Raw genomic sequence first — 12,698 nt, 5'->3', positions numbered from 1 at the left:
TGCTAGGGAAAGAGAGGCTTTTTGTTACGTTTGGTTAGCAAATCGCGTGGAAAATAATTCATGCCCTTTATCTTTCTGTCACTTTTTTTACAAACTCCCTATTTGCTCTATGTGAAATACACGATGTTAATACTCTTTTTGCATGGTTTGGGAAAACTCGTCAAGATCCTGTTGTGCAAAAGTGTAACAGAGACCCAAAGAGAATTTTAAATTTAAAATATTTTTTTAAATGACTGAAGTCTTTTCCATGTCCTAACTTTAAAAGAGAAAAAGATACCAAAAATCAGTGAAGGTTGAGAGGGTTTAAATACAGGGCTAGTGGCTTCCTCAAGACTATTAGGATGTTCCTTTCATTTGATTGCTATTTGATGGATGTAGAAGAAAGTTTATGGCAAGAAAGATTACTTTGTCTATCAAAGAATAAGGGTTATGAATGCCATCGTTTCGAGGAATTTTTCATTTCAAATTATGCAATGTATGCTTTAAGCCTACAAAGACTGAACAGAAACAGACTTCTCCCAAGCTTTCTTCCCACTGTTTTAATTCGTAGCATTCATTACTCATAGCCTGTTACATTGTACAAGAACAATTTATTACCTAGTGGGTGACATTATCTGATTTTCATTGTTACGGTTCTTCGCTATGGTTCACTTTGTTTCCTTTATTTCCCAACTACTGCAGAGATGTAAGAGGATTATAAGAACCTAAAGCTGAATTCTCTTTCCACCGGTGCTGTTTACACACAGACATCAAAGGGAACAGATACAGCTCCCAAATATAATTGGTTTCTACTGTGAACTTTCTTCCCAGAGAGTGAAAAAAAAAAAGAAATAATTTAATTTACTGAACATGGGATGTCTATTGATTATTTAGTATGACTTATGTCCATTCTAGCAGACTTAGCTGAAGAAACCATGAAAATAGTTAAGTTTGAAAGGACAGTGAAAATTCCCAATGGGAGTCAGATCCCTCCGAGGTAAACCTAGTGGCTCTTTTTCAAGTTATGACCCAGCTGGAGGTAGCCTGTGTCCAGTCAGCAAGAAGGAGCTGGATTCACAGATAAAGACCACTAGATATATTCCCTTGAAAGACATATTTTTCCCCTGAAATTGTTCTGTATTAGATGACATTATATATATACACACTTTTGCATATGTGGGGTTTTGTGCATTCTACTGATTTTGCTTAAATTTAAGTGTCTTTTTTTTTCTGACAGGGAGGAGCTTAGGTCAGATTTGAAAGTCAGACTGATTTTCCTGCATTGATGTAAGTTGTACAGTTGTCTTAGCTATTTAGGGGCTCCTAAGACTGCTAAAAGTAATAGCATAACTCAGGTTTTGATGTTTTTGAAGTAGTCTTCAGTAACAGTTTCTAGGATTTGATTCGTTGAGGTCCAATTCTTATATTATTTTTTTCTGGTCTTCAAAACATCCCTTCTGCTGTGACAAGTAGACAGAGTTTAAACTCTATGGCCAAAGCCATTAAATGCTGTTCTCAGAAGCGCTGCTAATATGCTATAGAGGACTCACATTCTAAATCTACTCCCTCCCACGTTTAAATGCTGTGTAATATTTGTAAATTTGTAATGAAGTAAATAATACTATAGCTCAAAGAAGAAAATATATGCACAGTCTAATAACTTTAAACATTTATGTATCAGAATCAATGCAATTATTAGAATGAAGAATATAATGAATAATATTCAAATAACAGACTATATATTAAATAGCAGCATGGGTCCTGAGAAAAAAAATGGCAAACTTCTTAAGTAACCTAAATTGTAATTAAATATCTTGCTGAATTACTGTCTTAAATACACATATATAATTTCAGCAGCTTAGTTTTATTTAGACCTAATTTAATTTGATAGTTGAAAGGGAAGTGTGCATTACACAACTGATGTCAATGGTCCTGATCTTGCAATCAGATCCATATGTGAGGATAATTGATTTATACCTCTGGATAGAATCTGCCAACATGGATATTAGTGCAGGAGCAAAGCCTAAACTACTAAAGTATAGCTCTCCAGAAGATGAGAAGTTACCATCAAATAAATCTGTTGATAAAGCCCTGCAAGGTCAAATTTATTACAAAATTATTGAAAATATAATTTCGTTAATGAAGCTGTAATGTAATCTAATATAATTACATGTAACATTGTAGAAAAAATGTAAGTTAATATTACATTATTGTGCTAATTAATTGAAGCACACAACTTTAACTAGTATTTTCATGGAAATCACTGCCTAAATTCAGGTTGTATATCTGTGGAAAATGGTTTATTCCAGTAAAATATAAACAGCTGTAATACTGTATGATCTCTAGTTTCTAAAAAAAAGATAATAAAATAATAAAGTGGCAGCCGTTAGTCCAGTCATAGCTGTCTAATTTTAAGAACTGCATTATTTCTTGCAATATACTTACTTTTAATATGAGGTGCTGCATTTAGTGAAGAGCACTTCACAGAATCAGAAAGCACTGATTGTGTTACAGATGCTCATCGATTTTTGGATGCTCCATCCATCTTGATACTACCTGAGAATAACTTTAGCAGACTTGATTCTGACTTTTACACAGATGTGCCATAAGATAATTATTTTGTGTTAATTGGAAGAGGTTTTTTATCTTTGTGGGAAACCTGTTTTACTCAGTTTTCTCATGAAAGCACTTGTGCATTTGCAAGAATAGAGTATTCAACATAAATTGGTATAGTCAAGGAGACAGGATAGTGCTGCAGCATTTAGTTTTGAATAATATCTAGTATTAAACAACATGACATAGGCGCTTGTAGCCACTAATAGCATGCTAAGCTCCTCGAAGAGAAATTGTTTAAGAGCTTTTAGGGAACAGGAGGAGGAAACAAAGCACATCAAGGCCAGTCTCATAATACTCCTTTAAAGTTAAAAAAAAAGAGACACTTGTCTGCACTGAGGTTACATGGCAGAGCTGGCTCCCTGTTCTGAGTGACCTCCTTTGGGAGCCTTCCCACATGGACTGTTTGAAGAGCTAGGGGAGATTTACCCCCCAGTAGACTGAAGCTGGGCTTTTTCTCCCATTGTGTGTAAGGGGAAATGGGGTGCGGAATTCTCTGAGCTTGCAGGCAGAAAGTCAAAATTTAGCCTATTTGCTTTCTTCTTTAAACAATTTCATGTCTGTATATGGGTGTTCTGCATCTTGCAACATCTTTCTGTAATCTCTTCTCTGTTACAAAACCCCAAGTGTTCTGGGAAGTCTGAGGGCTAATATTACTCAGTGATTCTTTCCAAGGCTTCCTTCCACCCTCCTGTAAGGAGAAACTGATTGACATAGTTCTTTTAGAGTACCTATTTTAGTAAATTTCCTGATGTCTACAAGGCCATGGCTTCACAATAATGAAGAAGAATGTTTCTCAATCTAAAATGCTTAACCTTTAAATCAGTGCTTGTCATGATTAAGTCTAAGCTACACTATAATAGAAACTAGAAAACCTAGAGACACTTTATGGCTTCAAATTATTCAAATGGAGAATGTGCCAACATATGTGGAAACTTGTCGTAAAATGGCGGCTGGTTTTGCCTGTATACTGTTCTGCTTTGAATTCCTTTGCATCATGAAGTTTTAATTCAGTTTTCTCATTTACTCATAAACTTTTCCAGGGTAAGGGAGCCTTAAAAAAAAAAAAAAAAAGGGATCAAAATATAGTTGACTTCATTTGATGCCACTACAGGATTAGGCAAAGCATGTTCCTCATCGTGCAAAGGTTATATAAACAGCTGTGTTTTGCAGTGTGCTCTGAAGGTCAGCAATGCACGGACTGTTGAACTATTACAGAGAAAGTGAATTCCAAACTTGAGAGCTTTCTTTGGAGGTTGTATACTTTGCTTGTTTTCTTTCTTTTGATGCGCCTGGGTAACTATTTTGACTTCCCCGCATAAGATAAAGTCACACAAAAAAACAGCGTATAATGCCAAGTCAGGACCACTGGAGGCTTTGTTCCTCTCTGTGTAGAATACGCACGGGATGTAGCAGCAGCACAAGGCTGGTATTTCTTAAGCTAGACATGGAGAAGGAGAATTATTTAAATTATTTGACCCTCCAACTGAAACTCACCTGTTCCTGCCATGTGTTGTGGGAACCAAAATTATGTCAGCGATTCCTACCATTTTGGATAAGCTTCTGCTGGGGGTACAGATTTGAAGAAGTAAATATGTCTGTATTAGTACTGATGGTGGTTTTTTCATATTGATGCCTGCTCCAAAATGTGCAGGCCCAGTTTGTTCCTTGTTTATCTACAATGGCAGTGTGTTGTTGCTGGAGATCCATTTTGGAAATTGTTCTTTTAGAATACCTATTTTAGTAAATTTCCAAGTGCATATAAGGCCTTGAGTTCAGAATAATAACAAAGAATGTTGCTTCACGCCCTGTTCAGGAAACGATTGTCACGTATCAGTCAGTTACAACTGTTTAGTGTTGGTGTCAGCTTCTTTGTTCTAGCATTTTTGGATTTTTCCTCTTGCCTTTTTTTTCCTTCCCTTTTCACTCTAAATATCTGCTAGGATCAGACTGATACATGTGTTCTTTTCACAGAGCTCAATGTTGTGACTACCTTCCATATAAAATAAAAAAATTATTAAATAACTTCCGTGCATAGACATACCACAGGAATAAAGGATACCTTGCATGAGTTCTTTTTTGCATCTTCTATAGTGGCAAGTTGTGTTTGCAGCACACATGGCACAAGTGAATCCTAGAGTTTTATTCCCAGATAGGCTGTTCTTCAGCCTGGCTTCAATGACCAGCCCTGACAAGCCCTGACCTCATCTTTCTTGTTTGGTGAATGCAACGAATTGGCTGAAACCAAATGCATCCATTTGTGACACCAGAAGGCTGTGCCGCCATACAGCGAGACCTGGACAGGCTGGAGAGCCGGGCAGAGAGGAACCTGATGAACTTCAACAAAGGCACGTGTAGGATGCTGTACCTGGGGAGGAATAACCCCATGCATCAGTACAGGTTGGGGGCTGACCAGCTGGGGAGCAGCTCTGAGGAGAAAGACCTGGAAGTCCTGGTGGACAATAGGATGACCATGAGCCAACAACGTGCCCTTGTGGCCAAGAAGGCCAATGGCATCCTGGGGTGCATCAGGACGAGAGTGGCCAGCAGGTCAAGGGAGGTCATCCTGCCCCTCTACTCTGCCCTGGTGAGGCCCCATCTCGAGTACTGTGTCCAGTTCTGGGCTCCCCAGTTCAAGAAGGACAGGGAACTGCTGAAGAGGTTACAGCAGAGGACCAAAAAGATGATTAGGGGCCTAGAGCATCTCTCTTATGAGGAAAGGCTGACGGACTTGGGTCTTTTTAGTCTAGAGAAGAGAAGACTGAGGGGGAATCTGATCCATGCTTATAAATACTCAAAGGGAGGGTGTCAAGAGGATGGGGTTGGTCTTTTTTCAGTGGTGCCCAGTGACAGGACAAGAGGAAATGGGCACAAACTTGAACATAAGAAGCTCCATCTAAACTTGAGGAGGAACTTCTTTACTTTGAGGGTGACAGAGCACTGGAACAGGCTGCCCAAGGAGGTGGTGGAGTCTCCTTCTCTGGAGACGTTCAAAACCCGCCTGGACAGGTTCCGGGTTGTGCTTTAGGTGGACCTGCTTTGGCAGGGGGGTTGGACTAGATGATCTCCAGAGGTCCCTTCCAATCCCATATCATTCTGTGATTCTGTGACCACTTTGCCCTCTGGTGGCTACATTGGAACAGGTGTGGGACCTGGAGACTGGTGTCTTCACACAGTTTTGTGATGGAGGGGATGCTCTCCTCTAGGATACCATGGACCCTGAAATAAGGTCAGGTAGCAGAGTGGAGCCATTTCTGAGGAAGATGAGATCCTTCCCTGTTGCTGCATGGAAACAAGCAATAAATACTTTGGCTCTCACTGTTTTGCCTACTGGGTATATGCTTTCTTGTGACCCATAGCGGCAAGGTCAAATTTGGCTGACGAGATACCAGACTGATCTTTACAGTGGGAACATGAGTTCAGGTCCCTGCATTGCACCCACACCGTGACATCGAGCTGAAGGGCAGGTCCTGTGTCTCCTCACCTTGACATTGAACGTCTGCATTCATCCAAAACCGTTGTCCATCAGGATGGGGTTGGAGAGCAGAACCTGCAGAATTCCCTGAGGAGCCGGTGTGGGAGGACATAGGCCGCTCCTCCTCAGCACCTCTCAGCTGGGAGCCTGGGGACAACTACCGCGGTGGAAAGAGAGGACGCGCAGCCCGGCCCTTTGTTATTAATTTTTTTTTTTCCTCTTTAGACATTGTTTCAAAGGATAATTTTTCTGCCGCGCCAGGTGCTCCTCCCTGTCAGCGCGAGCCGCTGGTGTCGCCGCGCGAGCCGCACCTCGAAGTGTCCCCGCGACTGGGCGAGCGGTGCGCGAGCCCCCTCGGCGCGGCCCCGCCGGACTCGGGAAGGGGCGGGGCGCCTCGCGCACCAGGCCGCCCAAGCCAATCAGAGCGGCCGGCCGGCTCGCCCAACCGGCTCGCCCCTTTCTCTTCGGCGCGGGCGGGGCGGGGCGGGGGGCTCCCCTCGCACGGCCACTCGGCCGTTGCCGGCCGTTGGGAACGTCCCGGGGCGTGGCCGGGGCGTGGCGGGGGCGGGGGGCGCGCGCCATGCTGATCACGCTCTGCTACCTCTACCTATGGGCACGCTGGGGGCCGCGCTCGGCCGCGCTCATCCGCCGCACCGTGCGCCGCCTCCACCGCTCCCGCTGTTCCTTCACCTTCTGCCGCTGCGCCGGCCTCGCGGCTCGGCAGCCGGCGTCGTCCCCCCTCCACGAGGAGCAGGTCTGCCTCAGGATAGGGAACAAAGTCTTTTTCACGGACGAGACGCAGGTACCGCCCCGAGCCCTGGGGCTGAGGCCTGGGAGGCGCTTCGCCCGGCGGTGCGCCGGGCCGGAAAGCAGCCGTACCGGGAGCGGCCTCCCGTGTTACCGTGGCAACGGCGAGCCGCCTGCGCGGCCGCCGTTTCCCTCCCCCCACCCCCCCTCGCCCCTACCACCGGCGGCTCTCGGGCGCTCATCCCGTGGCGGGGGAGGAGCGGGGAAGGTGGGGGGGTGGCGGCGGCGGCCGCCGTCGTGGGCTGAGGTGGCGGGTCCCGGGAGCGGTGGTTGCGGGGCTTGGGGCTGCGCCTTCGCCTTCTCTTTCGGCGTGTGACAGCGGGCTTGTCAGCGGCGGGCTGGGACGTGTGGGTGGAAAAATAACGGGTGTCGCTTCCCAGGCCTGTCACAGCCCCCGCTCGGCAAGGCTTCGGTAAGACCCACGTAGAAAATCTTACTGCAGTTGTAGTTAGTTACCTCTTTTTCGCTACTATAGCTTGTTGGCTTAGGGAGCGGGCTGAGGAGTGTTTTTTACTATATGCATGTAAAGTGGAGCTTTGTAAGTGCCGTTATGGCAATAGGAGCACTTGGCTGGGAGAACTTGATAGTATTTCCGTATTAGTAACGTACTTCTAACACGTGCAAAGCTTTGGTCTAAAAATATTTGCCATATTCGTGCATTCAAGACTTGTCAGAGATTTAAAACGTAGCTGAAATCTGTAATGGGAGCTTGAATTGAGGTTTTCTTAGGGAGAACTGCGTGCTTCTCCCGATACAAAACATTGTTTCAAGCGAATGGAGAATGACACAAAACGCCACAATCTGTGAAAATCGCTTTTTTGCGAATGGGCAGTGAGAGAGGGGGGTCGGAGGAGGCTGTGATAGCCTGTGACAGTGGAAAAATACTGTGCATGAACAAGTATCTCTTGGCCATCTCCTGGAGTAAAACTGAAAGTGAGCTTGCTTCTGGCTTTCAGGTTTAGGGGTGGAACTCCTCTGGCACCCCCCCGAAATCATCTGAATTCTTTAAATTAATGTTGGATTTGTCCAAACTTGTCACTAAAGACTAGAATTGAATCTTCTAGATTAAACCAGAATCTTCTTGATCACTTCTTTTTGCTGATGGTTATATGTGTGTTTGTGGAAATTATTTCAGTTGTCACAAATTTTACTTCAATGGCTGTTACTGAAACACATTTATGAAAGATGAGGTTGCCTAGGTGCTACTCTTCAAGAAGCAGAGAAGCTTTTCATGTATTCAGTGGCTAAAGAGGATGTTTTCAGTGCAGTGAAAATGACATCAGAAATGCTAATGAAGTTTGTTCAAAACCCGTCTTTTTGCTATCTAATGAGCAGATTGTCACCATTGCTTTTAAGTATGAAATAATCTCAGAATCTCTCACAGGAAAGTTAAGTATTTTATTCATGTTTTGATAAAGATCTTAAACCCCAAACCAAGTAATTGTCCATGTGTTTAGAGGAGTTCTGCCTCAATTTGCCTGGATTATTGTTTTGTAAATCATATTTCAACTAATTTATGTTGTTCTTTGCTCCATTTCTGCCCATTTCTTAAATAGCTTCTCCTCAGTCCTTGCACAGTAAGCACATTTTTTTTCTGTCTGCAATGTTATGCATGCAGACTGACTTTATAAGCTTGTCAGTTCATTTGTGTTTATTGGGAGTTGAGAAGCCCTCTAGGGAAATGTAGTTTGGCATAAAGTCAGCTCTGTTGATCAAAATATATTTGTCTCTTAAAAAATATGTATTGAAAGTCACTAGTTGCATTTGACTCTCAGAATCCCTGTGGAAGATGCCTGCCATGCTGCATTTTGTTAGTGTGGCATATAAGATCTTTGACCCAGCTGCTTTAAAGACAGAGGCAGCATCTCTGTGGAACTCTCTACATCATCTGTGAACACTCTGGAAAGGAAAAGGTTAACTAGCATGCTTTTTTGGCTTCTAGAAAGCTTGCTTTTTGAGTGGGTATAACTGCCTCTGGCCTGTGATCAGTAACTTTCTTAAGATAAGATACCAGCAAGCCATAAATGGTAACCTGTGAAGTTTTTTATTTGATCTTTAATCAAATTGGATGCCTAAGATAATATAAAGCTTCATGAGTTCAGTTCACTTTCCTGTGGAAGGTAGCAATGTTTACGCTTGCAGCTTGCATAATAAAGCTAGTTGGGTTGGCAAGCTATCCCCATAGACTTAGTATTGTGCAGTTTCGTTTTAGATACGGAGTGATCCACACTAAATGTGTACTATAGGGAAGTTCTCTTATGGTTCCACATGAACTTACTGACGGTGTGTAAAATACCTGTTTCAAATGTTTGCCTCTTCTAAAATATGGCAGAAAAAATGAGTTTAATGCAATATCTACATAAAAGTTGATGTAATATGGTATGGGAAGAGATTATGTGTTGAGAAGCTTTGAGGTTCTTAAAACTGTTCTTTAATCTACTGGTTTCAGCTATTGAGCTTTATTTGCTCATTTTTGAGGACAAGAGGAGGAACCATTTTTATAATTTAATGAAGAAGGTGTTTGTCCAATGGCCCGTTAAGTGAATAGACTACCTTATGGACAAATTTATTTTGAATGAATTATTTCTTTAAACTTAGAGTTGTGTACTGAATGAATCATTTTGGTGCAAATGCATGAGGACTTAATGTATTAAAACAAAAAAAAGGAAGTACCCTCTCCTTTTGTTGCAAATATTTTTTTAAGATTTTTCAAATCACTTGTTAAAGAATTTGTCCTGATGTACTTTTCCACAATATGTAACTGTCTTTATATAACTGGCTTTACAAAGGAAGTCCTGAAACTTTGTAAATTATGTCTAAAAATTCGATCTGTGCAGTATATAGTTCATGGGTCGCTTGTGGCTCACAGGTTGGTTGGTCTTTTGGCAGATGGGTGTGGAGACAGTGTATATGATTTAGCAGTGGGGCTGGGTGTTTCCTGGAGGATTGTTATCCAACTAGAATAAATGCCAGCTGGACTGCTCACCAGTTAGAGAGGCTGTGGGGACTGACCAGGCACGTTGTATGTTGTGACAGCTTTCTTGGTCCCTGCCAAGTAGCAGACAGTACCCTTCAGCTACCAGAACTGAGGCAGCAGGGCCCATGGGGTTGTGTAGTCGGGGGAGAAGAGGGAAGGAAGGAAGAGGCAGGGTGAGCTGCAGTGTGATTGGGAGAGGAGGATCAGGTTGAATGAGGGATGTTGCCAGTGGCCCACAACAGTCACAGTGGTCTTGTGGCCCACTTACTTGTGCATTCCTCCTGTAAAGCTGAAAGCTGGAGTCTGAATTGGCTTAAAAGCTTGGGTTGTCACTTTTAATTTTACTTTTGATGTCTTCCTGCTTAATGGTTCAGACCTGTACCGTTTTTTTTTTCCTCATGGGGAAAATGAAAATGAAATGATAGAGACCCCTCATGTAAGGCAGAAGGGTCAGATTTAAATTTAGGCTGGGGATAATATAAGAATGAATTATTAAATCAGATCCTTGCTATACAGACTTATTTTTCTTTCCTGTCTCTTTCAGTTCCTTGATGACTTAAGCAGATGGAGTCTGCTTCTCATTTCTCCCTTTATTTATCCTGATAAGTTACTTAAAGCAGAACATATAGCTTTTGTGACAGAAAGCACTTCAGCTCAGACAGATAACTTGCAGAAAGTACCTGGCTCTTCAAAAGAGGTAAGTAGTTCTCTTTGTTTCTTCCATAGAAAGTAGTATAGATGGGTATAAACCTAAAATGCTTAAAAGAAAGCAAATCAATGGCAGATAGATTTTTATATGTTTATACTGTTATTTGGAATAAAAAAGGTAGTCTCTTCATTAAAATGAATCACTGTTAATAGTCTAGTTCTGTTTTATGCTTCAAATAGACCCATAGACATTTTACTGAGATTTTCTTTTTTAGTAGCACACTTCTCTGGCTGTGGATGGGAACTGCAGAATTCCATTGTGGCTTTGGATAAGGCATGTATGGTTAGATACACTGAATAGGAAAAAAAAATGTTTGAGAGCTGTCATACTAAGGCAGATCAGATATATGTCTATATATAGTATAGACATATATGTATGTCAGTATCCTGTCTCTGGCACTAGCTGAAACACGTCTCAGAATACACAAAGTAAACATATGTTAGGATTTCTAAAAAGTTCTTCAAGCCTCCAGCCAAGTGGTTGTGAAAAGTTGTAATTGAAATAGAAATCTCTCTTGGAAGCTTCCTTTCCTTGTGATTTGTAAGTGCAAGTTAAAGTATTACACATTGGAGTAATTATGTCAGTCTGCAGAACTAAGGCCAAAGTCAAGCTTTTAATCTCTTTGCTTTTCTATAAAATGCAGTGGGAGTATGGCAATACTTCTTGGTTGGAGTTCTATAAATTGTGTTTGCTTTTTAATGCTTAATACTTGCAAAATGTTTTTGAGAAATCCAAAGGTATACATTAAACTAGTACTGAAATCCTTATGGCAAGCATACTTACAAAATGTTCATGCCCTAGATACTTAGACATTTAAAAAGTGCCTTCTCCACTACTATATTGAAAGTGTGAAGATACGGATTTAAAAGATGATGTTCTAAAGCTTGAGATATTGAATATATAGCATCTCTAAGTAGGTGATGCATAAAAATAATATCCAGACCCTATCAAAACTTACTATGAACTTGAGAGAATGTCCTTCTCTCCCCTAAACTTTGTTGATTTTATAACTTTTTTTCCTCACGTGAGGAATGCTTACTGCCTAGGCATCTCAGCTTGGGTGCAGGTCTGAAGGGGGAGAAAGGTTGTAACCCAAAGCAAAAGATAAACTTACCTTGCAGGGAGGAAAAATCTTCTAAGCCGTACAGATTATCATAGTTCCTTCCTAAGGCAGTCAGTTGTTGTGTGTGCGGTATGCTCTCTGTAGTGAAGAGGACAGAGCGGACCTCACTGCCTACTGGAAAGAGGAGAAATGGACAGAGACACATGCTAGGATATCTCTGGGTAGGCAGTAATAAAACATCTGGCCTGGTCACTGGGGTACCATAAAATTGACAGAGCCCTCCCATTAAACAGGCTATGCCACAAGCTAGGATCACCACCTGGGGCCAGTTGATAATGTGTCTTCCTGAATGGCCCCTGTGTAGCACCCTAAAGGGCCATCTGTCATCCCTGCTTTTTGGCATCAGATTTCAAGCTCCTTTTTGGAGTTTAAGGAAACCTGTCACATACACAGGTGCTTGCAGCCTGTTCATTTCCCTGGATAAGGAACATATATTTTCCAGGCCACTTATTCTGGGAGATGATCCAGGAGTCCTCTGCTGGAGTGAACATTTAGAGCAAAGTGGTTGGTAAATAGACTTATCTAACTTGAGTGCAGGAACAGGAGGACAGATTGGGAATGGGTACAGTTCCAGACTTGTGCCTGCAATCAAATCTGTAGAACCTTCACCTTCCATGGAGGCCTCTCAATTCTAGAACAGAGCATACTTTTGGAGCATGTTAATCTTTGCCCTCTGGAGGAATGATGTCCAGGTGAAGTGCTGAATCAGGCAAAATCATTAGGTCCATGAAGTTCAGAGTGTGAGGACTGGAGGCACTGAAAGCTTGTTGAGAACTCAGACTTTCTCTGCTGAAGTCTTCTGATCCTGTTTCCATTGGCCTCATGTTTCCTTCGAGCACACAGGAAGTAGCCACATTAGCTGGTTTGTAATTTTTTTTGTTGCCTTTAATGTAAGACTGTGAAATCTGCTTTATCTCCCAGTATTTGGAACATATTACATGGCAAAGGCTAAATTTTTTTTCTTTAGGTCATGAAAACAGAGGTGCTTCCTTGTTTCTAAAAATGCCCTCATAGG

The 12,698-nt window shown here is 42.2% G+C and overlaps 1 protein-coding gene across 1 annotated transcript in view; it reads left to right on the top strand.

The window, feature by feature from the left end:
• The first annotated feature begins 6,633 nt into the window (after positions 1–6,633).
• Positions 6,634–12,698, top strand: part of HLCS (holocarboxylase synthetase) — a 120,881-nt gene continuing 114,816 nt past the window's right edge. Inside the window, exons 1-2 of the mRNA XM_074150869.1 lie at positions 6,634–6,869; positions 10,396–10,548. Of these exons, the coding sequence (XP_074006970.1) occupies positions 6,648–6,869; positions 10,396–10,548 (375 nt within the window). The 5' untranslated portion in view covers positions 6,634–6,647. The remainder of the gene's footprint in view (positions 6,870–10,395; positions 10,549–12,698) is intronic.

The sequence above is a fragment of the Numenius arquata genome, chromosome 1 (assembly GCF_964106895.1).
Source record: "Numenius arquata chromosome 1, bNumArq3.hap1.1, whole genome shotgun sequence".
NCBI classification, from domain to species: Eukaryota; Metazoa; Chordata; class Aves; order Charadriiformes; family Scolopacidae; genus Numenius; species Numenius arquata.
This window is presented reverse-complemented; position numbering and strand designations above follow the sequence as displayed.